Genomic DNA, 25,352 nt, shown 5'->3' with positions numbered 1-25,352 from the left:
GACTTGACACGGTAAGATTACTAATCTCTCTTGCCGCTCAGCATAAGTGGAAAATTTATCAATTAGATGTCAAGTCAGCCTTCCTTAATGGAGTTCTTGAGGAAGAAGTGTACGTGGAACAACCAGAAGGCTTCCAAGTACAAGGAAAAGAAGATAAGGTGTATCGTTTGAAGAAAGCTTTGTATGGCCTCAAGCAAGCACCACGAGCTTGGAACTCAAGGATTGACAACTACCTTCACCAAAATGGATTTCAGAAATGTCCATACGAGCATTCAGTTTACATGAAGAACGGTGAAAAAGGGGAGTTCTTAATTATTTGTCTCTATGTAGATGACTTGTTGTTTACAGGAAACAATGAAGCAATGCTCTATGAGTTCAAGCAATCCATGTTCAGTGAATTCGAGATGACTGACAATGGATTAATGTCATACTTTCTTGGCATAGAGGTGAAGCAAGAAAGTGACGGTATCTACATCTCTCAACAAAAGTACATTAGAGATATATTGGAGAAATTCAATATGGACAAGAGCAATATTGTCAACATTCCAGTTGCAACAGGATTGAAGCTGTCCAAGGAAGGAGAAGGTGAGTTTGTAAACTCAACCGTGTACAAAAGCTTGGTTGGAAGCCTAAGGTACCTTACAATCACAAGACCTGATATAGTTTATGATGTTGGACTTGTGAGTCGATACATGGAAACACCAAGGGAGTCTCATTGGCTGGCCGCCAAGAGAATTTTGAGGTACATAAGAGGTACTCTAAACTATGGTCTATTTTATAATTTTGGTGAAGAAGCAAAATTATTTGGTTATTCAGATAGTGATTGGGGAGGTGACCAAGATGAAAGGAAAAGCATAACTGGCTATGTGTTTTTTCTAGGATCAACAACTTTCTCATGGACTTCAAAGAAGCAATCAATTGTTGCTTTGTCATCATGTGAAGCCGAGTATGTAGCTGTAGCCTCAACCGTGTGTGAGGCAATATGGTTAAGGAATCTGTTGAAATCAGTGTGTTATTCATAAGAAGAATCGACCTTGATTCATGTGGATAATATATCTGCAATCAAACTTGCAAAGAATCCAGTTCAACATGGAAGGAGCAAGCACATTGATACTAGGTTCCATTTTCTAAGGGATCATGTGAAACAAAAGACAATTGAGCTTGTCTATTGTCACACAAAGGAACAAGTGGCTGACATCTTCACTAAGCCACTGCCAGTTGAACCATTCAGGTTATTGCGTGAAATGCTAGGCATGAAGGCATTTTGATTTGAGGGGGCGTGTTGGAAATTCAACTCAAAACAGGCTGTAAAAGGTTGCTGATGGCTGTTAGTTTCTTTACAGGTTGTATCCACACATGCTGCAACTTTAAAGACTAAAGTTTCCTCCATGTGTTAGCCGAAAGGAAGGTATTACAACCTGCCATGATGCAATGCATGTGTATGCCAACTATCAAAGTTGCTGCATGTGTTTGAAAGGGTGTAAAGATGTGGAACACCATCATTCATTATATGTATTGTTGGATTGTTTATTTTTTCAGTTTTTGTACAAATAGGCCATCTTGCTAAGCCTTAGAGCATATCATCCAAATCCCATTTCCCATTCTCATTTTCAGCTTATAAGCTATTGAGTTTGTAAACTCTCTTTTCATATATCAAAGTCCAAGTGTTTTTCAAAGCTTGTTGCTTCCCTCATTTCTCTATTTCTTTGTCCAATTTTATTGAGAGTGAAAGTGAGAGGTGTGATAGAGTTTGTAAACTTATCACCCACATATTTTGGTATTGAGTTAGTAAACTTTACAATACCAACAGGTTTATGGGCTTTGGAGAATTTGGAAATGCAGAAATGACGTGGTGCTTAATGGGAAACCATGGAATCTGATGGAGGCAATGTGGGTGAGCATAGGGTAATTGAGAAGATGTGCGGAATTCCTTGGTTAAGTCAAACAAAAAAGGGATGCGGGAGGAAGGTGAGGCGACTGAAGTGTGGAGGAAACCGAAATTCGGTACTTTGAAAGTAAATTGTGATGGATCGTGGAACTCGAAAACGGGGCTGGGAGTTTATAGGTGGGTAATTAGGGATTTTGCAGGGTGTTTGCGAAGAGTAGGAAGGGCGGGGAAGAGGCTCTTTAATTCGGCAATCTTGGCAGAAGCAGAGGGTATTCGCGCGGCACTTGTGTTCTGCAAAAAAACGAAGGATTCTTGAAGTTGGAGATTGAATCAGATGCCCAGGTGCTGATGCAAATGATTAACAAGGAGATTGAAGTGGATGCTGATTTGGACTATCTTTTGTTTGATATTGATTATTTGGTGAAGCATGTTGGTGATGATCAAGTTTGGGTTTGTGTCGCGGGATAGCAACCTAGTTTCTCACATGGTTGCCTCATTACTGCCAAACATGGTGGTTCGTTTATTTGGGACAAGATTGGTCATGAGTTTTTATTTAACATTCTTGCTACAAAAGTAAACATTTCGATTAGATCATAAATAAAGTCTATCTTTTGACATCAACAAAAATTTAGGTCAGGATTTTAAATGATTTTATGAATTTATGGTGTTTTCAATCAAGATTTTTAAGATAGTATATTAAAATGGTTAGAAATCTGAATGTATTCAATTAAGAATTGATTTTAAAGAATTTTAAAAAGTTAAGGAATTTGAGTGAATTAGAGATATTTATAGGGGTAATGCTATGAAGACTAAGGGGGGTGTAGTCAATTTAGATTTTAGAGGATTTTAAAGGATTTCTTTAAATGACAGATTCTAAATGATTTTAATAGACTGTACAAATCCATATGGATTTTGGTAGATTTATATGGATTTTTATTGTAGATTCTATGGATTTGTATGAACTTATTTCATGGATTTCTATAGATTTATAGTTGATTCTTAAAACATAAATGATATAGAAATATAACACACAAAGTAAGCAACCACAACAAAAACACATTGTAAAAGCTCAAGGTCATGTACTGGTTTACTATACATAGATAAACTAGTACTATGGATCAATATCCTCCTCATCCAATATTTGTTAATGAAAATGCTAAATAGATAAATACAGAATCAACAATTAAATGTGAAAGATGTTTTGAGTTAATTGCTGGTCAATGTGAAAAATCTCTCTCCACCATTAGAATCTTTCTCTCTCCCAATCTGAGAAAATGGAAGAAAAGGAAAGATAAGAAAGCGAAAGCAGCTGCTGACGGTTTCAAAATTTCAACAAAGGAAGCAATCAGAAGCTGACAACTTTGTGCCGAAAATTTAAATGGGTTTTAATTGCCATTTGGCTCTTATTAGACAGCACAAAATAGCAGCGCAAAGTGCAATTAAATCCCAACGAAAACGATGAGCGTTTAAAACTAGCGCCGTGGTGCGGACACTACCAGGCCTTGAAACCCCATGACGAGCAGCTACCAAGCTCAAGCACGAAGATGTACTTTTGCCAAGGTGGACGCCAATGAGAAGAATGAGTTGTCGCAAGAGTACATCATCGAGAGCATGACGAGAGAGAAGTTAGTTTAAAGAAAGAAATCCTAGGGGTGTGAATGGGATTCTTCACAGCCTTTTTTATTCATAAATTGGCTCTCAAATCCTTCAAAATCCATTACTTAATGAAATCCATTAAAATCCATAACATTTTGAATACCTACAGATTTGTACCAAGAATTTTAAATCTTAATTGACTACACCTAGATTTGGATGTATTCTTTCAAATCCTGTTGAATCTTACTTTGACTACACAATGATTTTAAAGTCCTTTAAAATCCTCTTAAAAATCCTAATTGACTACAAGCTGATTCTAAAGTCTTTTAAAATCCTTTCAAATCTTAATTTGACTACACCCCCTAAATTTGAAGACAAAATTTGCAACTATAAGTGATGTATTAGGAATGAACACGTTTATCAACGCTTAGGTAATAAACCAATCATCAATTTTTATGTCATTTAGTTTCCAAAATTTAGTTTACAAATTTAGTCTCCCTAGCATTACCCATTTTATAGTGTATTTTAAGAATTCACAAATTTCACTTCTCCCCCTGAGATTTCGAAAGAATTAAATCAAAACCTTACATAGAATCTCTATATATCAATTAAACTTCATCAAAAGTCTTACATGGAATCTCTATAAATCCATTAAAATCTATTAAAATTCCAACTCAATACACCCAGGTAGATTTTTTTTTGGTTGTTTTATTAACGCCCGAAGTTGAAAAACACCCCATATTTTGTTTTTCTATTAAAATTTATCCTAATACACTCTAGATACTTTCCCGTAATAGTCTCATCCCACAATTTCTTCATACACCCCACGTTTTATTTTATTTTTATTCTTAACTTTTGTGTGAAAACACGGGGGAAATTGACTTTCTGGACAAACAATTAGATCCTATAACCTTCAGCAGCCAAATATATTTACAAAGATGTAAAAAAAACCTTCAAGTCATGTCAACAGCTCTAAAACTAGGCAAACGTGAGCCCGTTAAATGTTACAGACGTCGTTGCCAGAGTCGTTAGCTTTGGAGTCTAGGGGATAGTTTTATGCAAAAACTTTGACAAGTTGTTGCTGATAGACATGTGCAACAACTTTTGCTCTCACTGATGATTATTTTAGGGAACGATTCTCAAATTGTTGTACATTCCATTATCATCGACTTCTTTTCGTTGCCTAGTAGCTATCAGTTTAAACAAGGACTCCATAGTTGTTGCTTATATCCATCAGTAACATGTATGTCGTACGTTGCCCATTGTGGATTTGCTTGCATCATCTACAACTTCTTTCTGCTTCGTTTTCATTTCTCAAAAAGAACACTGAATATATGAACGAGTATTACATAATCTTACTATGTCAATATGATGTTTCGAATGAAAATAAAGTTACATTACATCCTAAGAAAGGAGCGAACGAAAGCTTCGCAACCTGAGTTTGGATGTTTTCACTACTTCCCAGTTACTGGTGAAATTAAGGTCTCTACATACATAGCTAAGTTAAGCGACAGAGACTTTTTAGGTTTAAGAGCACTTCTATATCTGTTTTCCTTTATATCATATAGTTTTAATCCGCCCTGTGTTGACTGTATGAAAATTTTATCATCCTGTGAAACGTACACTGTATGTGACAGGTTTTGATCTTCCAGCAAAATCAGTTTGGTCCAAGATTCCTCAACTCCATATTCCATCATCACCCATATTTCCGTATTCCAAAGGCTGAAATTGGTGAGTAAACACAAAAGGTTAGAACATTTATAATCCCCAACATCATACCCGATTGATTGATCTTCGAGAACACTGGGTAACGGCACTAGCTCCTGAAATTTTTCCCTTGCTAGATCGAAAGAGGTGATTACTGATTTCGCACCTACTCGCCCAATTGCTGATTTCGCACGTATTTTCCCATCTTCACCATGTTTATAGTCTATCCAATGTAGGGCACCATTGAACAACAAACCTCGCCTCCTCAGTTCACGATCATTGAGACCTTCAAGAATCCTCCATGAACCCAATTTCAGGGTATAGAGAAAAACTTCGTAGGTTAAATGTTCAGTTAGACATTGGCAAATGACTTTGTAATCATCAGTCGCAGAATCATAACCGAATCCATAAAATGACGGTAGGAAAACTTTTGGAGCAGGTTTTGGTATCTCGTTGGAATTTCCAGTACAAGGGTTCCACAAGAAAACGTTCTCACAGTTTATATAAAGACAGATCAGGCCATTGCTAGAACCCATAATCTGCACGAATCTTCTTTCAGGCTGCATTATTGGTAATTTGTGCTTTCTGCAGCGTGGAACAACTATACGACTAATATTTTCGTGCTTGTTCTTCGCTAATAGTGACAATAATGATTCGTAGTCAATGGACTTGAGATGCCTCCAGCTTGTAAACATTAGCAGCCTCCAGTTGGTGTTGTGTCTAACTGCTTGGCAGAGCTGTTTTCTAACAAAATTAGGGCCGGAGATTAGGGTACACCATGACTTGCATACCCGCCGAAATCGTAGTAAAGACTTCCCTGGAACCCGTGACAGTATCTCAAGGATGATGTCATCGGTGAAAATACAGGCGCCATCATCGGAGGGGACCAGTTGCGTCTCTCGTTCCAGGAGGCCGCTGTCTGCCATGTTAGTAAGATTATCAAATCTATCTCATCTGACTACAAAAAGATCCCTAAAAATGTCAGAATAAAAATTGGAAGAAGAACAGAAAAAAAAACCCTAAAGCTTTTACTTATGTAGGGTTTATAAAACGAGAGGAGGTACTGGTCAGTATGCTGGCCAAGTTCAACATGCCGCAAGAGCTAGGAATTCATATACTACCATTTAAAAAACTCATAAGAATTTTGCTATGATATAGGGACGAGGAAAGAATAATCAGACAAATAATCATCTGAATGATAGAGTTCTAGCGACGCCAAACAAAAAAAAAAAAAAATCAGAATCATCCCAATATAAAACCCTAAAATATATAGGTGTAAAGTTGAATAAACAATCTGGAAAGATGTAGAAAAAAAGAATCAAATTAGCAAACTATGAGTTAAGAAAAAAAATCCATACCTGTGATTATCATTGGGACAGGTGAAGGGAAGCAGATGAAAAGACAAGAGGTTTGTGCGTTGTGCAGGGAGGAGCAGGGAGGGGAAGATTACAAGCGAAAATGATTCTGTGTTTGCTGTGTTATTTCGAAATGGGTGGCTATGTTGAGTCGAATTGGATATTTTAAGTTAGGTATTCTTAAGCAAGTTATGGTTCCACATTCTTAGATAACACGGTGAACCGCGATATCCACCTTCGTTGCCACATTGGACGAACATGCTTAATACGCGGTGCTTCTAGTTTTAGTCGATTCCCTACTATTTATATCCATTGAGACGAATTTGCAACAATACTCTCAATGATAGTAGACGATGCTTGATAGGATTAAAAGCACACCACAAAGTAGCACACAAATGTCCTATTGATTTTCCTTATTAGCACTAAGATTTGTCAATTGTAGCATATGAAAATAAGGGTCTTTTCCGCAGAAGATTGTTTTATCTAACTACTTAAAATGTCACAAAAACTGGGCTGCTGTCACTACTGACCAGCCACCAAAAAATAATTATTAGACCGACTTACACTTATCTAAAGTCTACAAAATTTTATATGCAGATACTAGACACATAGAGCTACACTCACACAAATTTTTGGGATTTTTGGAGTTGATTTTCTATTTAAATTAAATCGAACAAAAACAGAACAGAGACAGATTTTTGAGTAGTTCTCAAATTAAGAAAAACGAGTTAGGGGAATTGCTATCCACCACCAAATAATCATGCAAACATGTTATGTTTCATTCAAATTCCTTCTATTTCCGGATGAAGATGCTCAAGTTGGTTCAATGTTAGAACTCAACCTATTACTCTTTCTTATGTTGTATGTTAAGAGAATGGCGTTTTCAACTTAACTTAGTCCCTAACATGCAATCTAGAATGGTGTGTTCATAGATTTAACAAGTAGAAATCATTAAGAACGAAAAGAGTTTGAGTCATCACAAGGCATCGTAAGTACTGGCGTTGTCTTACTTATCCTAGAAATTGGTTCACATGTTAATCGCAATTAACAAGTACTACTCTAGAACATATGTAGGTCCTCATTCGACAAGGGCAGGCATACATATATTCATAACATTAGAATCCTAGATATGCTTACTAAGTATGCATCCGTAGAAAACACATAAAGAATTCATCAATGAGACAAATAGTGAACCAATTTTCATCCATTATAAAAGTAATTCAAACAAAATGTCATAACAAACTTGCAATCATATTCGGGGCTTCAAACAGCCCCTAACTACTAAAAATTTAGTTACACAATCTTTAAGTTAAAACAAAAGATAGACATGAGTTTGAGAAAATAGAACCGAAAGAAATTGCCTGAGGCTTCCCCTTCCTTCCTTCCCCAATGCTACTTTTAAACCAATTCTTGCTGCATCATTTTCTTCTCCTTAACTCACCCACTAATAGCCATTTAGTGATGACAATAAGTGAGAGGAAATTGTGAAACAATTGTAACTCCTTGGTAGCCTTTATGCCAATAACTCCCTCTTAATCCTCATCTTTAATTCCATTTCCTCTATTATTTGAATAGGTGTCAGCTGGTTTGTTCTTGATTGCATCAGTTTTGGCTGCTAAATTTATTGGATTTATTGCTTTCAATGCTTTCTTGTCAGTTACAAACTGCTCAGCCTGTTGGGAACCTTTCAGTGTTAAAACGGCCATAACTTCTTCTAGAAAAATGATATTGACAATCCGCGAAATGCTCCAGAAAATAGACATCCGTAGCTTTCCAAGCATATAAGGCTCATTCTCTAATTCATTTTGAGCTGTCCGCAAATCGCTTCCAAAGTCAGCTGACCTGCACAGGCAGTTTTGACGAATTTGTTACTTAAAATTCCACTTGTGTTATTTTTCTTTTCTTTACTTGACAAATCCTACAAAACACAAAAACAAAGTAAATAACTCAAAAATATAAGGAACTAACTAAGAAAAGACAAGTGAATTTGATATAAAATTTATATAAATATGAACTTATCAATGCTGCTTCATTCGCTTCCTTGTCCACTATGTTTCCAATCCATCACCTCGAACATCTATCTATGACTATGGTAGCATAGCATTCATCACTCTCAAGTGCTCATACAAGTAGGGGCGGATGAAAATAGGGACTGAGGTGGTCCCAGGACCACCCGAGTCTGGAAACTATACATGTGAAGGTCTTTCGAGGACCTTCTGAATGTTTGGTGCGGGTCACTTTTGCGCCTACTAAATGTTTTATGTAATGCATACTAGATATATCTCGACATGTTGCACTGATAGCACTCGACAAGTTCTCTCTACATCACTCTTTAGATTGCTTCGGCATATGTAGATATTTGTTGACATATGCACAACAAGCCTACCAAGTGAATAAACTGATTTTTTTTTTTTTTTTTACGCTCTTCGAGCTTTATTTCTATCTAAAAAACTTGTATTTAACACTGGGACCCCCCAAGGTTCAAATCTTGGATCCGCCACTGCATGCAAGTACAAAATCAATTGAATCAAACATCTATAAATTGCATCAAGTTCAATAGCAGTAATTGTACAAAACAAATAATCACGGTGATAATCATACTCAGAAAAGTCACTACAGAGTAGACGACCGTCTTTATAGTGAAGAAGGTAATAGCAATCGCCGCACAAGTAATACGGGTTCTCCTGAGTCACTTGCCATCAACAGTCACCTTCATTGCTCGAAATATTTTACAAGCATTGCATTTTTGTATGACTGGCTTCACTTGAAATGAGAGTACTGGATAAGCTGCCCAGTATTGTATATCTTGGGGATGAATCAATCTCATGTCACCAATTACAAACGTGTGTCTGCAGTCTCCCTCTTCCAAGTCATTCGGAAAAATCAAGTTATTCAGCCACACCATAGGAACAGCATAACCATCGACACGCACAGAGGCCAAACATAAACAAGTAAAACGCTCTCCAACCAAAATCTATGGTTTGTAATATTTTTTTATTTCCGGAATAAGACAGTTGACAACGATCATGGTTTGAAAGATATAGACAAAATCCCTGATAAGCATGTCCATTTTATCTTTTTGTCTCTGCACCGTTGAACCTAAAATCGTCCAGGGAGTTAAACGTTCTGATGAATTTTGTATCTTACCACGAGGGTGAGTGTTGACTCAAAAAATTACAAAACCTACGTGGCGCGCAGGCCGAGTAACTAGTAAGCTAACTACGTCATTCGGTCGAATGCGGGGCGTGCCAACTCGTCGGCCGAGCTTGGCCGAGGAGTAAAATTTGTTGATGTCGCGTTGAGCGCGTTGTTGACTTCTGTCTTGCGATTGCGACCGAGGAAGGAACACTCTCGGTCTCTGGGTTCTACAGCCTGAAGACAAGGCTACTAATTCTGCGAAGTTCACAAATCGTCGGAGCCCGATTCGGTCACTGTGATTATATTCGTAAGAGTATAAGAACGTCGAATCGAGACCAAACTATATGGGCACAGGTACTCAAACGTGATGTATGTCTTGATGGTAAATGTAGTTCGGCCGTCGGAATGCCGAACCCTGAAACTTACTTGCGAGTATCCAATCATAAAACCACTCGGCGTCCAGTACGCCGAGTAATGCAATTCGTAACACCTGACTATGCCGAGAAGGCTCGTAAGGTGACCTCTGCCAACAAAGGTTCGAAAACCCTTCTCGGCCGAGACTCAGATAGATAACTGGTCGACCTCGACGCAGTGCTGTTTATCCAAACTGAATGTGCTTCTCGGTCGGCTGATTCTGCGACAGCAGTGCTGTTTATCCAAACTGAAGATGCTCGCCCGGTGCTTCCACAGTGCCGTTTATCCAAACTGAAGGTGTGTCGGCAGGAAAAGAAAAGGAAAAATCTCAAGGTGTTTGAGAAGTTTTGCGCAGGGCAATTGTATGCTGATTTGAAGGGGTTTTTGTGTTGTATGATTTCTTGTATTTATAGCGCCCCATTCCTTGAAACCAATTCTGATCTGGATTGGGAGTCCTTGTCCCATTTTGACTCTAACTCGAACAAACCTACTCCCACTGGGATTCTGAATTTTCCTTCTTTTCGAGGCTTTATTCCTTGCCGGTCGAGAATCCTGGTCGCACCAGGACTTCTTCGACCTTTTCTATTTATCCGGACTACTTAGGATAGTATTTGGCCGACCCTGCCAACTGGCCCGTGATTTATTATTCGGCCCATAATTTGTTATCACCTTGGGCCGAGCACATCCTGCTGCTCGGCCCAACAATAATATTTTGGGCCCAAACAGTGAGAAAATAGATCCTAAAAGATAATTGACTCTAAGCAGTTTTAAATAATAATAAATATGCATATGAACTTCATAAAGGTTCTCAATGAGCAAAATATGAAGGTACACCACAAAACAACATTTCCCTTATAAAGCATGAACATATATGGTAACAGAGATCTGCACCTGGTGACAATACAGATATCCAGCACCAAGTCGGAACTTCAAGTCAGAAAACTTAGTCTTGTCCATGTCAACAGCTCTGAAACTAGACAATTGTGAGCCCGTTACATCTCCTACGACAGCCTTTTGCTTCTTTTTCAATTCTCCAGCTACAATGCTTTCCCATTTCTCAAGTGCATCGTCCTTAGAATCTTTAAGCCAATCGAATATAGGTTCGCTATAATCAACCACAGAGGGACCCCTCAAATAATTGCAAAATGTATCCTATATAGGATAGCAACATACTAGATTTTAGTCATAATACTATCTTCATCATGGAACAAAGAATTGATGAACAGATTTCTTACTTCTACAAGGAAGTATGCTGAAGGATCATGCTGACTAGCTTTTTGCATCACATGGTCTGTCAAGCGGTCGCTCTTATCCCTCAGTTCAGTCAAGGTTTGTTGTCCAAGGACCAATAACTCTTGGTTCTGCAAACGATCTTTCTATGTCAATAAATCAGGAATTTGAGGCAAGAATCATGAGATTAAGCAAAAAGAGTACTGCATAAAGAGAATACAAAGGACGGAAAGCTAACTTCTTTTTTTCCGGTCTACCATTTCCCTCAACAGTACTAAAAGGAACCAGATGGATATATTTACATAACTCAGATGAAGAAAAAAAAGAATGACAAGTCTAATGCACGACAATTTTGGTCATGTTCCACTCTCAGTGGACTCCCAATTTATTGAAGGTGATTCAGCCACAAGGGACCTAAAAGCCTATGTCTAAGAACCTAGCGAACTCAAACCAATTCCAAAATAAAAGCAGCAGATCCAGTTGTTCGGCTTAATTCTGAGACCTTCCCATCACACAGTTACACGTACCATGAGTTTCTTACATCTTTGCATAAGCCAGCTAGGTTTGAGCATGGAAATCTGTCTTTGGAGTTTCTGGTCAATGTTTGTATCCTATGTAGTGTGTGCCTTATAAAAATGAAGAACTGCACTTGCACACATCTCAATCATAGAGAGATATCAGATATTTCAACCCTACAAATCAGAAGCCAAATAAAAGTGCTCGCATTAAACCTTGACTAGTAGGAACTATGCAACTGAAAAACACCAAAACCAAGACCCATTCTATTTGACATCAGCAAGATAACACTTTAGAAGATGCTATACCTTAAACCTTTTTTGCACATTTTGGTAAACCTCAATGGAAAGAGCAACTTCTGGATATTGCACAGGTACATATTCACGAGCGCTGGATGACTTCACCTAATTTGCATAAGAGGGGAAACAAATTGACAAATCACCAATCCGAGAAGTCAGAGTCGGCAAATTGAATATGACGGCATGAAAACATGTAATTCAGAGGCAAAACCAATAAAACGAAGGGCTTATATAGCCATTGGTTTCAACAATCAGATCTGGACAACATGAAAGCTACAACTTATTCTAGGTTCAACTGGCATTTGCCTCTAAATGTACAAACTGGGTTCTGATAATTTTGAAATATGACTAGAGACCACAGTACATCAGTTTTCAGGATAGCCATAAAGTCCGAACAATTAATTCAAACCACAGTACATCAGAATAGCCATGAAGTTTGTATTGGTAATTTCTTCATCAACTTGATAAGTGAAGGACAACCGTTAAGCAGAATCTCTGTTCATTTCATCTGTGAGTTATATCACACAGTCAATGTTAGTGTTCAACGAAAAGGAGGGGGGAGAAGGCAGGTCAGTCTCTTTTTTTCGATAGAAAAACAATTCAACGAAAATTCACGATAGCAACTTCTACTGAATGAATCAAATTGTCAGTCATACAAAGCTTCCCGAGTCAAAATCACCAAACTTGTTATTGATACCGTTTAGGATTTAATTATGTAGCATCCCCTAGAGACTTAAACCAATCATTGACGATATTTGATGATTGGCTTCCTTTTTCCTCTGCATCAAATGGATGCATGTCTTCAGGGAGATTGCGAATGTGGGTGTTCCCAATCAAAACATGCACATTTGGGATAGGTCCATCTCTAACGTAGCTACTAATACTCTGATATTTGATTGTATTGAAACTGATTATACTAGAGGTTTTTCCGTTTGAATGAACGAATTTTGTTTCTGAAGAAAAAAAAAACTTGCATTTGTGCAACATTTGACCAAAGATTTCAAATGTACAATCATCTAGACCACAACTTGAATGGTAAAGATCATGTGCTGTTGTAATCACTAGCTTCATGTTGGGACACAGCATCTTCCAATGAATTATTCACTTTCTGTTTCTCCCTTTTCTTTCCCCCGAGTTGCAGACAAACCAAGAACGATAAAGAAGGCTCCTAAAACACTGAAAATGTCCAAAAATGTTAAGGTGTGTTAAATTGAAGATCCCAGACTCAATGAATTCATATAAAATCAGCCACCAAAAGATTCCAGGAGCTGTTTGATAACCGTTTCGTTTTTAATTTTCAGTTTTCAAAAAAATAAAAATAATGAAATGGTTATCAAACGGCCCGGGCCTGTAAATGTTAATCAATACAATGTTCTGCACAAAGTAAAAGGCGGATAAATGTACTGATTCTAAATGTAGAGATTTGGGATCCAGTAAATTGACCATGACTCGACTCAGTTTGGAAATACCTTCCCATGTATAGAGCTTCTCCTAAGATAAACAATCCCATAATAGCCGCAACAATCGTAGCCAGGGGTCTAAATGCTGTCATGAAAACTGGACCTCTTGTTTTTGCTACCAAAGTCTACAGATAAATCACAAGTCCCAAAATCACAACTCCCTGCAAAAAAGGTTTCACCTCCTCAGATTTTCCATGAGCTGAGCAGTAAAAACATTAGACAGTTAAAAGACCAGTCTTCGGAATTTGGATTCTTACACTACACACAGGAGCAAGAAGTGTAATGTTCCATGACAACTTCCAAGAGGATGCTTTGTGATCGAGAATCGCTGCCATGATCCCCGTGAGTAAAGTCCCCGATAAGAAAGTGAGTAAGGTAAGCGTGATTGGTGCTGAATACATTTCAATTGTTACCGTCTGCATCAATAATATTACGTGGCTATGAGAATTGTGACAAAACTTGTTCATTTAAGATGTAGTTTTTTCGAGCACCTGTAAGATGTAGAATGCAGATAATGCAAAATATGAAACAAGAAGGACAAGAGAGCCCTTTATCCAGTCTCTGTCTATGGATGGTTTTGAGGTAGCTGCGGTTCGATGGGAGCCTTCAGTGTGCATTGAAATCACAGCAATGCCCTTGTATAGGGTCATCAGCGTCGCGCCAGCAAACCCAACAAGAGTTCCCCCAGTCTTTGCTTGCGTGCCAAGCTTCCCAATATCGAATTTCTCCATCCTGAGTACATCATGATGTAAATCCTTAAAAACCCTAATGCAATAATCATGTGACTTACGTGTGACCAAATGGATTGCATTACCTGCACAAAACTGCTATGATAAAGGTATTACATGGAATAAGGTTGCTCATGGCAGTTACAAAAGCCGCTGAAGTGTACTCGAGTCCCATGTAATTCAATGTTCTTCCAAACACTCCTCTAAGATGCACACGAAAATTTAGAGGATTAATCAGAATTAGATTACTTGTTCAGAGTTCAGCAAGCTTCTCACCCAAGGAAGCCCAAGAAGAAGACATTTCGCAAGACGGGAACACTGATTTTGCTCTCGTTTTGTCTGCCATGAGATAGGTTACAATTAATGAGAGGAGAAATTCACATCGGATACAGCATAAACGAAAATACAAGAAGAATGAAAACTATATTGACCTCTCGAAAATTAGGGCAAGAAGAGCAGTTGCCAGAGTTCCGAAAACATGTGCATAAACCACAAGCACATAACAGCTCATGCCTTTTGTCTAGAGAGACCTTGGAGACAACACTGAACCCTGCAAAGCAGTTAGAAAATATGCAGAGGATGTATGGTTTCGAATTCTCGATTACTCTCTCCCGCCTACCGTTTCCTTCGATCGCTGTGTCTCTCAGTCGCTCTTCCATTTGCACAATACATGAAATTGTTCCTTCTCATGTAAATTATTTATCAAGTTACAACTGTCTACCTTGTACAAGGGAATACATACATGTATCATTCGTCAAATTTTGAAAAGAAGACCGATATGATACCAAAAATGTGCGGATATAATACAAGAGAACATGTTAAATAGCTTCATTTCTATTTCTCGATTTCGTTTCGGCATAGAATTGTGTACAAAGAGCTGTCTACACAGCTCCCACATTGCTGAAAATGCACAAGAGTTGAAAAGGGTGGAACTTTAGTACTACAACAATTCAAGAAACACTCCTCCTCGGCTAATTAAGCAATTGATGCATGACTAAGGATACATGCCTAACAAGTGGGAGACTCGTAGGTCTAAAAGACTCCTAATTAAACTTGGCATGAGGTTTAACTTGTGGATGTCAATTAACTTATTAACCAAATGATCACACTAATCAAACGATACTTGAGATCGTTGTCATTTTAATTTAATATTTTTTTTATTAATAAATAAGAGATTCGAATTTCGGATATTTTCCAATATCAATAAAAGAAGTACAATAAATTTTTGTTAAATGTTAGTACAAACGTAGTCATTGCCGTTTTTGCTAGGATTCTGCACCCAAATTCAAATTTGCTCTTTTGAAAAATAACTCAAATAATAAAAAGAATTTGTGTCAAATCCATGGCTGTTAAACCCTTTTCTAAAACCCTCCATTTTCAATTAGGAGAACAAAGCGGTAAACATGAGTGTCCATCTGTCTCTCCGCCACCGCTCTTTCGCATACCTCAATCGCCGCCTCTCCTCCTCGCCCTTCTCCACCAGCACCATCTCCAAAATCCCCACCCTTTACGAACCCACCGCCGCCCCCACCACCACCCAAAACGACGCCGTCCCCACCACAACCCTCCAACTCCTCTCATGGGGCAGAGGCGCCTCCGGTCAGCTCGGCGGCGGCATCGAAGAAATCCGGCTCTACCCAACTCCAGTCGCCAACCTCGTCGTTCCCACCTCATCCTTCACTCTTTCACCAACCCAGGGCCGAATTCAATCACCCAATTGCTCGAATCAAAAGAACAATGCCGACAGCGGTGTTGTGGAGGTGGGTATTTCTTGTGGGTTGTTCCACTCATCGCTGTTGGTGGATGGTAAGCTTTGGATTTGGGGTAAAGGCGACGGCGGTCGACTTGGTTTTGGGCATGAGAATTCTCTGTTTCTCCCGACTTTGAACCCCAATTTGGATTCGGTTCGCTTCGTGGCGCTTGGCGGGTTGCATTCGGTGGCGCTCACCGCCACCGGGGAGGTCTATACTTGGTCAGTACAATAGTAAAGATTACACATTTCTAGCAGTTTATCACAGGATGTGTTGCCCTGCATTTCGTTGGTTGCAATCAATTCGGTTTTCTTTGTTGTTTTCAATTTGCACAAATATTTACTGCTTTGATCTTATTGAAAGAGGAAGTATTGTATCGAATTCACGGTTTACCTGTATAGAACATATTGTGGCAACGAGCAGAGTCAGCCCATAACTCGTAAAGTTCGTTTCTTCGCAAGAGTAATCGTTTCTACTCTCAACTATATGCAGTTAAAAGTTCTTTTTTAAGAGTAAAATTGCCCAAAACATTTGCTTGTTATAAGTTGAAAGACCAATTTACTATTTACTTCTCCAACCCGCATGAATTTTATCAAATTCTAACACATTCAATAAGTTTGAAAGAATTATATTGTTTTCGTGTGTGCTACAAATCTTTGTGTTCATTGACCATATTGCTCTATCGACTCATGGTTGTCATTAAACATGAAGCTTGCAGGGGTTATGGTGGTTTTGGTGCACTGGGGCATTCTGTTTATACTAGAGAGTTGTTCCCTAGATTGGTAGAAGGATCGTGGAGTGGGAAAATACGTCATATTTCGACTAGTGGGACGCATACTGGTGCCATCACGGAATCAGGTTTGTTGCAGTTATTTTTTACTGGAGTAAATGTGGTACTGCGTGGATGCAACAAATTAATGGACTCCAACCGCTAGGATAGGAAGAATTTAAACTAATATGTTGCAGATGGCATGAATTTCAGATTCTCACTCCTCTCTGGCTTTCTGCATTCGTATTCCAGTATGAAGATTATGTTTATATGTTTGATTTGTCGTTACATATAATAGGCTATTACTAATTGGATGTAGCTTGTAGGAGAACTTTATACTTGGGGTCGAGATGAAGGGGATGGTAGATTGGGACTTGGTCCTAATCGAGGCCCAAACGAGGGTGGTGGACTCAGCATACCCTCCAAAGTAAAAGCATTACCTATGCCTGTGACTGCTGTTTCTTGCGGAGGTTTTTTCACAATGGCACTGACAGAAGATGGGGAACTTTGGAATTGGGGAGGTAAGGTTGCAGCCTCTTATGCGGAAAGTGTTTGCTTCTTTCTTATATAAGTGAATTAAATTTAGTTACTGTAACTTCACCACATACTGCCAATGCTGAGTAAGTTTTGTATAATTATTGTAGGAAATGGTGTTATTGTTTTCAAAGGTTCTCCAAAATATTTGATTCATTAGTGAATGAGTTAATGGAAATTCATTTCAACCTGTAAATTTGACAAATGGAGATAGCCATAAGGAGATAATAAAAGGCTAGATTTAGTTTATTTTAGCAATCCTGAGGCCATTGGAACATCTGTGAGGGAAGCGTTGCTGTTACTGTTAAATTAAGGGGATTAGCTAATTGGCTCTTGATATTATTGCCATCTTTGAGACTTATGACTGACTTTAAATGCTCCACTTTAATGAATTTATTGCGTTTTCTTGTTATTTCCTCAGCAAACTCTAACTATGAGCTTGGAAGGGGCGATAAGGTTGGTGGTTGGACACCAAAACCAGTTCCTAGTCTTGCAGGCATTCGTATTATTCAGATAGAAAGTGGTGGATATCATTCTCTTGCGTTAACCGGTAAATTGACTGCAGCAGCAACTATTATTGTCTTTAGTTCTGGAAAGGTTAAGTCTTATTAATGGTCCTTCTTTCTTGGTGTTTAATTTTCAGATGAAGGTAAAGTACTTTCTTGGGGCCATGGTGGTCATGGTCAGTTGGGCAACTCTTCTTTACAGAGTCAGAAAACACCTACAGTTGTTGAGGCTTTAACTGATGAGCGTGTTATCTATATTGCTTGCGGGGGTTCATCTTCAGCAGCTATAACAGGTAATGATTCGTGCCTTATTGGTACTGTAATCAATTAGGTCTTAGAAATACTTTATTCTGGCGCTCAAATGTGTAAATTCCTTGCATCCTCTAATTTTACATTCTACCAGAGCATTGATCATGAGTCATAAATGTGCTATTGTAGCAAAACAGGTTGGTTTTTTGTTGAAGGTTTAGTCATCCATAGATATTTGTATTTAGGAAACAATTCAAGACTTAAAGATGGTCTGAGAGAGCATTACAAATTTTAGTTGCATAAATCAGAACATGGATAGGCAGATGTTTTGGCTTTTGGTTCAAACCAGTAAGCGTGAAACTTTCGTATATTCCTGCTGAGTGCCCATCTTTTGTTTCGTAACAGATAAAGGAAAGTTGTTTATGTGGGGATACACCAAAGACTCTCAGCTAGGAGTACCTGGGCTGCCGGAGATCCAACCATCTCCTGTTGAAGTCAAGTTTTTAATGGAGGATGATGGACTGGGAGCCCACAATGTGCTGTCTGTTGCAGTTGGTGCTTCCCATGCCATGTGCTTGGTTTCAAGGTCGGTTTGTCAAAAATTTCACGGTGATAGTTACTAATGTTTTCCTTCTCTCTAACCTGTTTAGATTCGCAACAGGGATGAATTGTCCAACTGAGCTAGGAGAAAAATGAAAATCTATGGTTCTGAAGTAGACTGATTTGAGATTATAAAGATTATCGCATGCGAGAAAGATGACGTCCAGTCAAGATATACAAGAAATACGATGCACGAAATAAAATGTGAACGCTTGAGTGCAATAAGTTGCTGCCCTTCCTTGCTCTGGCGTAAGTACATCGACCGTGTGTTCCAATTCAACTTGCTTAAAATTACTCAAGGAAACCTGCTTCCAAATGCAACAGATCAGAGCCTGTTGCAAGGATATACCGACATTGACAGAACTCAGTTATTGAAAACACATAAGAGCTTCTCAGTCTCTTTAAATTACTGGCAGAGGTGGTAGATATCTTATACATTCTTGTAACGTATGGTGGTTCTTTGTTGTACCAGTTGCTAGACTGGCCCAAACTTTACTACAAATTTTCTTCGGCTGTGATTGTCCGGCAATTATTTTCATGATTTCGTTTCCAATGCAATTTGAAAGTGCATTTTTTCCCCATGATTTCGTCACCAATAGCTTTCGAGTTTCTCTTGCTTATTGTATTTACTTCTTCAATGTTTTCTTGAGGAGAGATTCTGTCTTTATCACCGCTGTATATATCTCTCCATGTAAGTAGGTCATGATTATGTGAAGGCAATTTAGCCAAAATAGTTTCTGAGACTAGCATAACGCCTTACTTTGGTTTCTGAAATTTGAAATCGATAGAAGTAATCCTTGAGTTTGTCCATCGTTAATCGTTTTGTTCATTTTGTGAAATCTCTGTTAGATAAGTATCAGAATGACAAAGATACTCTTAATTTAATAAATAACGGGCCAAATGATTTGATAAATTTTGAGGGTGGTTTTTTCATTTTGGTCCGTATTTAACGAACATTTTTCACTTAAATGATCAAAATGATTGATTATAGACAAACTTAGGAACAATTTATTTCGATTTTAAATCTCAAGGACCAAAGTGAGGAATTATGTTAATCTCAAATTCTCAGGGACTATTTTGACTAAAGAGTTGTGTGAAATACACAAGGAGATTTATACCGGTGACAACATGGGTGACATTAATGGTGTCAATTGGTATCTCTAAGACTAACGTGTCAAGTAACCATGTTCTTGGAGAGAACATACATGAAATAGCTTCATTGTCACGTAATGTCCCAATTCAATACTGTAATGATGTACGGAGAAAAATTTCCACATGACATTACAATATTGGATCAGGATGTTACAATAGGAGTGAACCTATTATGTGTAAGTCATAGTTTGGTTGTTGTACCGTGATTTTCACTGCTTTCATGGCCTTTTCCATGAAAATTTTAAAACAGCTACTTGCTAAATTTTACTTTTAAAATACATTATTTGGGTAAAATGGACCCAACATTTTCTGCACGTCATCGTACATTCACTTGGCTTTTCTTTCGTCTGCTGATGTTGATTGAGGCTTTCACTTGCCATGGTTGTTTTATAATTTTCATGACATGACAGAGAGAAGTCATTTTCCTTGGCTTCAACGCTAACTTCGTTAAAAGCTGGCTTTTCCCCAGCAGAGATATATCTCATGGTCTGGCGAGGTGGCGAGCCATGCAATAAAAATGTTATTTGACCAAAAGATTAAGAATTTAAATCGTAAAAACAGTTTATTTGTAAAGCAAAACTAAGATTACGTACGATATATGTTTCTCTCCCAACTCTCTCAAAGTCGAAAGCCTTATTGATTTGGGATACCCTTTAGAGATATATCTCATGGCCTAGCCATCAACACCACCACCGAAAACAGACTAATCGATAAGGACGTATCTTTCTTGTGGCCCTTATACTAAGAGAAGGATTATCTTCCCTCCTAATCTCTCCTATTATCTCCCCTCATACTTGAACAATTGCGATTGAGCCACGTAAGCATTTTATATTGAACTTTTTATGGGGACAAAAAGACACAAAGCAAAGTGTGAGAGGAGAGAAGGGAAGGGGATGAGAATAAAAGGTGATATTCCTACTCCCTTATACCAATTGAGTGGATTCACTAACTTGGGGAAAAAAGGCTACCACAACACTTAGATTCAGCCGTCCATACAAAGAAAATGAGTCACTCACACGTCATGCGCGACTAACATTAGCATTTCTTATAAACTTGTATTTATTAATGCAAAAACACCATTGACGGGTAGTGCAACACGACTAGCTGGGCGATCAGATTCAGAACTCAGACAAGGGAATGGGCCATACTGTATTTGGTTGCTATGCGGCTCATCTTGGTCAGGTGCTTTCTCCAACTCCGCTCTACGCGTAATAGATTGTTGACTGAATACCTTAAACAAACTAATGTATAAGGTAAGTAGCCAATGACAACTAACAAAAATTGCGTAGGCATGTATGTAGACTTGATCTTTGCCCGAGATGGAAAGAAAATAAAAAATTCTGAATCCACCACAAACATGCTACAACGAGATCGTTGGCGTACCTCGTGGAGCAGTGAATTAATGTTGGGTTTTGCATTGGACCTCTGGCCTCTAGGTGACGTGCATGCATGGATATGTGATATGTGGATCACAAAGGAGCTGCTTTGGCATGCCGAGATCCGTTTGGTGCGTGACAAACTTCAATTATGCACTTGGCTTGGCTGCCTCACACCTCTCACGACAAACATTTAAGAATATTATTATTAGCCCCATTAATATTTGTATTTATATTTCCCCCCTCCCTTGCATGCATGAAAATATATACATGATTCCTTGGGTGTATTGTCACAATAATCTTGAAAATATATCCATGGCATGTCAATGGTAAAAAAAATACGTTTGCCACGTCACGTCACATCACGTCATCAATCCGTTATGGCTTATAAATATATTATATCACATATTATTTTCTTTCATGTTTTGTCTTCGTCGATAAAGAGTGAGAATTCATACATAAAATATTTTTTAATATTGAAAAAATAAGTATTAACATGTTAAAATGCGACAGTTAATGTATCGGCCCTAATAATCAGTTGGAATTTTTGGGTTCCTTTCCAGATCCCAATAGTCTGAGTTTAAGAATTCAACGATCCGAGCCATTGAAAGTTGATATAACGATTATAATTATTATAACTTTTAAAGGGACCTCTTGTTTGTAACCGTTGGATCAAATTTCAACGATCTGGATCATTGGATCCTTAAGCTCAGATTTATAGGAATCCAAAGAGGATCCGGGTTCGCACATGGGACGCACTTGGCGACAAATGTAAAAATAAAAGACACGCCAAATTAAATTTTAAATTTAAATTTCATGTACGATAATTATACAGTGAAAGTAAAATGAACATAATATTTTCCTTTTACTATTTACAAATATGAACACAAATCACAAAACAAATGTGGAAAATACAAATATGTAAATATATGAGTAATGTTATTCATACCATATTTTTGTACCATATTTTCATACCACCTTAGGTGACATTTGATGTGGATAGTCACATCATTTGAATTAATCAGATTTTTAAATTTAGTTCATTATTTAATAAACTAATAATTAAGAAAAACTAGTTAATTAAATGATGATTGTGGTATACAAGAAGTCTTTCTCCTTTATTTCCTTGGATTGTGTAAATTTTTCAAATGATGTGGCTATCCACATCATATGCTAGCTAAGGTAATATAAAAATGTGGTATAAAAACATAGTATGAATAACATTACTTTAAATATATTTAGACTAAAACGAATTAATAATGTTAATAAGTTGCTCAAACCTCCCTAATTATAGTAGCTAAATCATTAGTTCTCCACATTAGCCGTAGTTAAACACCGAGCACTGCGACGCCGGCCGCGACAGATCCGTTCCTGCGTTGGCCGGGCACGCCTCCATCCCCACCGGCGGCACCATGCAGTTGTAACTTAAGCACAACGACACCGTATCGGGCAACATCGACCCGGGCTCCACCGCGAACCGGGAAATGTAATTGTGTTGCAGGTACAACGTTTTGGTGATCCCCACGCACACGCTCTTAACGTACTCCTTCGGTACCGTCCCGATCAGACGGTTGTTATTCAAATACAAGCTCTCAACACCCGCCAGGATCGGCGACAGCTCACCCGTTATGACGTTGTGGCTCAAATCCACGATCGAACCCTCGCCGTACGATGGCGGCTGGGACCGTGCTGGGGGGACCCACCCGGAGAGATTGTTCCGTTGCAACTGGAGGGACTGGAGGTTCGTGCGGAACAGAGTTTGAGGGAGGGGCCCACCGAAACGGTTGGACCCGAGATCTAGGTGGACTAAATCGGCGAGCGAGTCGAAGACGGAGCCGATGGGGCCTGACATGTCGTTTTCCGAGAGCGACACGTAGCGGAGCGTCGTAGGGAGAGAAGGCGGCAACGGGCCGGTGAGGCCGTTGCGTTTTAAGTCCAGGTGAAGGAGCTGGGACGACACGTCGTAGGGGACCTCGCCGGAGAGGGAATTGGAGGCGAGGATGAGGACCTTGAGCTTGGGTAAACGGGTCAGACCCGGCGGAATTGGTCCGGCGAGGCTGTTGTAGCTGAGGTCGAGGGTGTGGAGGTTGGGGAGGAGAGAGAGGGACTGAGGAATCGGGCCGGTGAGGCGGTTGTTGGTGAGGGAGATGACTCGGAGGCTGGCGAGCCGGTCTAGCTGGAAGGGAATAGGACCGGTGACGATTCCGGGGAAGAGAATGAGCTGAGTCAACTCGGTGAGGTCGGCGATGGAGGGCGGGAGCGACCCAGCGAGACCAGGAGAGTCGGAAAGGCCGGTGCCGAGGGTGAGGGTGGTGACGCGGCCGGAGGCGCACGTGAGGCCAGTGAATGTGGAGCAGGGGTCGGGGGCGGAGAAGTTCCAGGTGGAGAAGAACGCGGCGGGGGAGCCGCGGCGGGAGGGAACGTCGGTGAAGGAGTTTTTGATGGCGATCAGGGCGCGGAGATCGACGGTGGAGATTTTGTGAGTTTGTTGGACGGAAGGAGTGAGGAGGAGTGAGAGGAGTAGTAGCGAGAGTGGGAGTGAGGAGTGAGAGTGTGGTTTGGCCATGAGTGACAAAAAAAGACCGCCGAGGGTTAAAATTGGTGCGGGTTCATGTAATATATGGTGGGAGTGTGAGATGATATAATATAACCGTTGGGTGGCGTAATTATATGGTATGGCCCCAACGCTATTTATTTGGGTCACCTTCTTGACTAGTATTTTTTTCGTATTTTTGCTTTTGGCCAACTTCTTGACTTGATTTATTTTCACTTAGTAATACAGTTTAGTTATACTTATTTTCACTATAAGATTTTAGGTTCGATTTACAGACAAACTTTGAAGTAGCCACATTAGTTTGAGTCAAGAGTAGATATGAAGATAATCATGTAAAAACGTGATGTTCTAATATGAAAAATGGAAAATGATATGACTTATATTTCAAGTACTTCAAATTTTACTTTAATCAAAAGATACACTACACATACTTACATTATGAGGATCAAAAACGCTAATACTATGTAACAATTTGACCGTCGCACCTCCATAACAATCACGTATACGGAGATCCAGCAATTTAGATACTATCCATTTCGTTGTATTAGATCACCCAAATGGATATCATGAAAAATAATGCTAAAAAAGAAGCAACATTTTTCCCACATTCCAATCAATAGTTATATCCTTCAACCGCTAACCATTGGTCACCATCAAAATCTCTACTAATTAATAACACTTATTATCAACCAAAACCCTATGAAATTACCAGTTTAACTCTCTAATTAAAACAGAACATGAATAAGAAATATGGGGCAGAAATATAATTTCATACAACCAAATTTTGTTTTTTTTTTTTTCAAAACCTCACTTACATGTAATCCTAACATATCTTTAATTAAAAAAAATAAAAAAATACTGCCCACTACCGCATTCTCTATCACTATTTTCCTCTCTCCTTCTATTTCAAAAACAAAAAAAAAAAAAAATCTCACACATGCTAGTATACATTAAGATAATATCTAGAGATATTAGTTAATTACTGACTCTTTTCTTTTTTTGTTTTTTGATGATGAAATTAGTTAATGATTGACTAAACCTAGTTAAATCACCTACTTACACAAATTCCACACATCTGGAGACTTGGTTTACTGAATGGCGAATGATGGCAAAAGCTTAACAGAACCAGAGATAAGGTAATAAACTCATCACTGCTGCCCAATTGGGTTATAAATTAATAGGATGTCTTTAGATTCAAAAGCATGCATGTTCTAATACTCAAATACTTAAAAAGAGGGGAACGTATGCAGTTTTACAACGAGATTGTTTCCACGACTCGAACTTGTGACATTTCGGTCACAAGTAGCAACATTTCCGTTACACCAAGGCATACATGACAAAATATATAAGTAATTGCAACGGAAACTGCCTGATAGTTTCTCTTTACTTGCAAATCACAAATTGTAGTCTGATACTTACATAAAAGCAACATGTTTGCGTTATGCACAAGCATGTCAGATTGTGAGTTCTTTGCAATGAAGGACGACTTCTTACACGCAAAGATTCATTTATTTTTACTTGCAAATCACA

At 38.7% G+C, this 25,352-nt stretch overlaps 3 protein-coding genes and 2 pseudogenes across 3 annotated transcripts; 1 reads left to right on the top strand and 4 right to left on the bottom strand.

Moving 5' to 3' along the window:
* Window positions 1–4,829: 4,829 nt before the first annotated feature.
* Window positions 4,830–6,562, bottom strand: LOC137738894 (F-box/kelch-repeat protein At3g06240-like). Its single transcript, XM_068478366.2, has 2 exons — window positions 6,550–6,562; window positions 4,830–6,110 (listed from the first exon to the last, which is right to left on the bottom strand). Exons 1-2 carry the CDS (start codon window positions 6,560–6,562, stop codon window positions 4,939–4,941), a joined length of 1,185 nt encoding a protein of 394 aa, XP_068334467.2. The 3' UTR covers window positions 4,830–4,938.
* A 2,401-nt stretch (window positions 6,563–8,963) lies between these two features.
* On the bottom strand, window positions 8,964–12,528 carry LOC148694183 (snRNA-activating protein complex subunit-like; annotated as a pseudogene).
* Window positions 12,529–13,185: 657 nt separating this feature from the next.
* On the bottom strand, window positions 13,186–15,002 carry LOC148694182 (WAT1-related protein At5g07050-like; annotated as a pseudogene).
* A 637-nt stretch (window positions 15,003–15,639) lies between these two features.
* Window positions 15,640–19,321, top strand: LOC137740403 (RCC1 domain-containing protein RUG3, mitochondrial-like). The gene is made up of 7 exons (XM_068480281.2): window positions 15,640–16,303; window positions 16,801–16,940; window positions 17,178–17,372; window positions 17,807–17,935; window positions 18,029–18,184; window positions 18,546–18,726; window positions 18,802–19,321. The coding sequence occupies exons 1-7, from the start codon at window positions 15,735–15,737 to the stop codon at window positions 18,818–18,820; spliced, it is 1,389 nt and encodes a 462-aa protein (XP_068336382.2). The 5' UTR covers window positions 15,640–15,734; the 3' UTR covers window positions 18,821–19,321.
* A 2,774-nt stretch (window positions 19,322–22,095) lies between these two features.
* On the bottom strand, window positions 22,096–24,105 carry LOC137740381 (uncharacterized). Its single transcript, XM_068480257.2, has one exon. The coding sequence runs from the start codon at window positions 23,832–23,834 to the stop codon at window positions 22,587–22,589; it is 1,248 nt and encodes a 415-aa protein (XP_068336358.2). The 5' UTR covers window positions 23,835–24,105; the 3' UTR covers window positions 22,096–22,586.
* Between the last annotated feature and the right edge of the window lie 1,247 nt (window positions 24,106–25,352).

This window comes from Pyrus communis, chromosome 9 (genome assembly GCF_041283825.1).
Source record: "Pyrus communis isolate YQ-2024b chromosome 9, ASM4128382v1, whole genome shotgun sequence".
Taxonomy (NCBI): domain Eukaryota; kingdom Viridiplantae; phylum Streptophyta; class Magnoliopsida; order Rosales; family Rosaceae; genus Pyrus; species Pyrus communis.
Note: the sequence above shows the minus strand (reverse complement) of the source record. Positions and strands in the feature narration are given on the sequence as shown.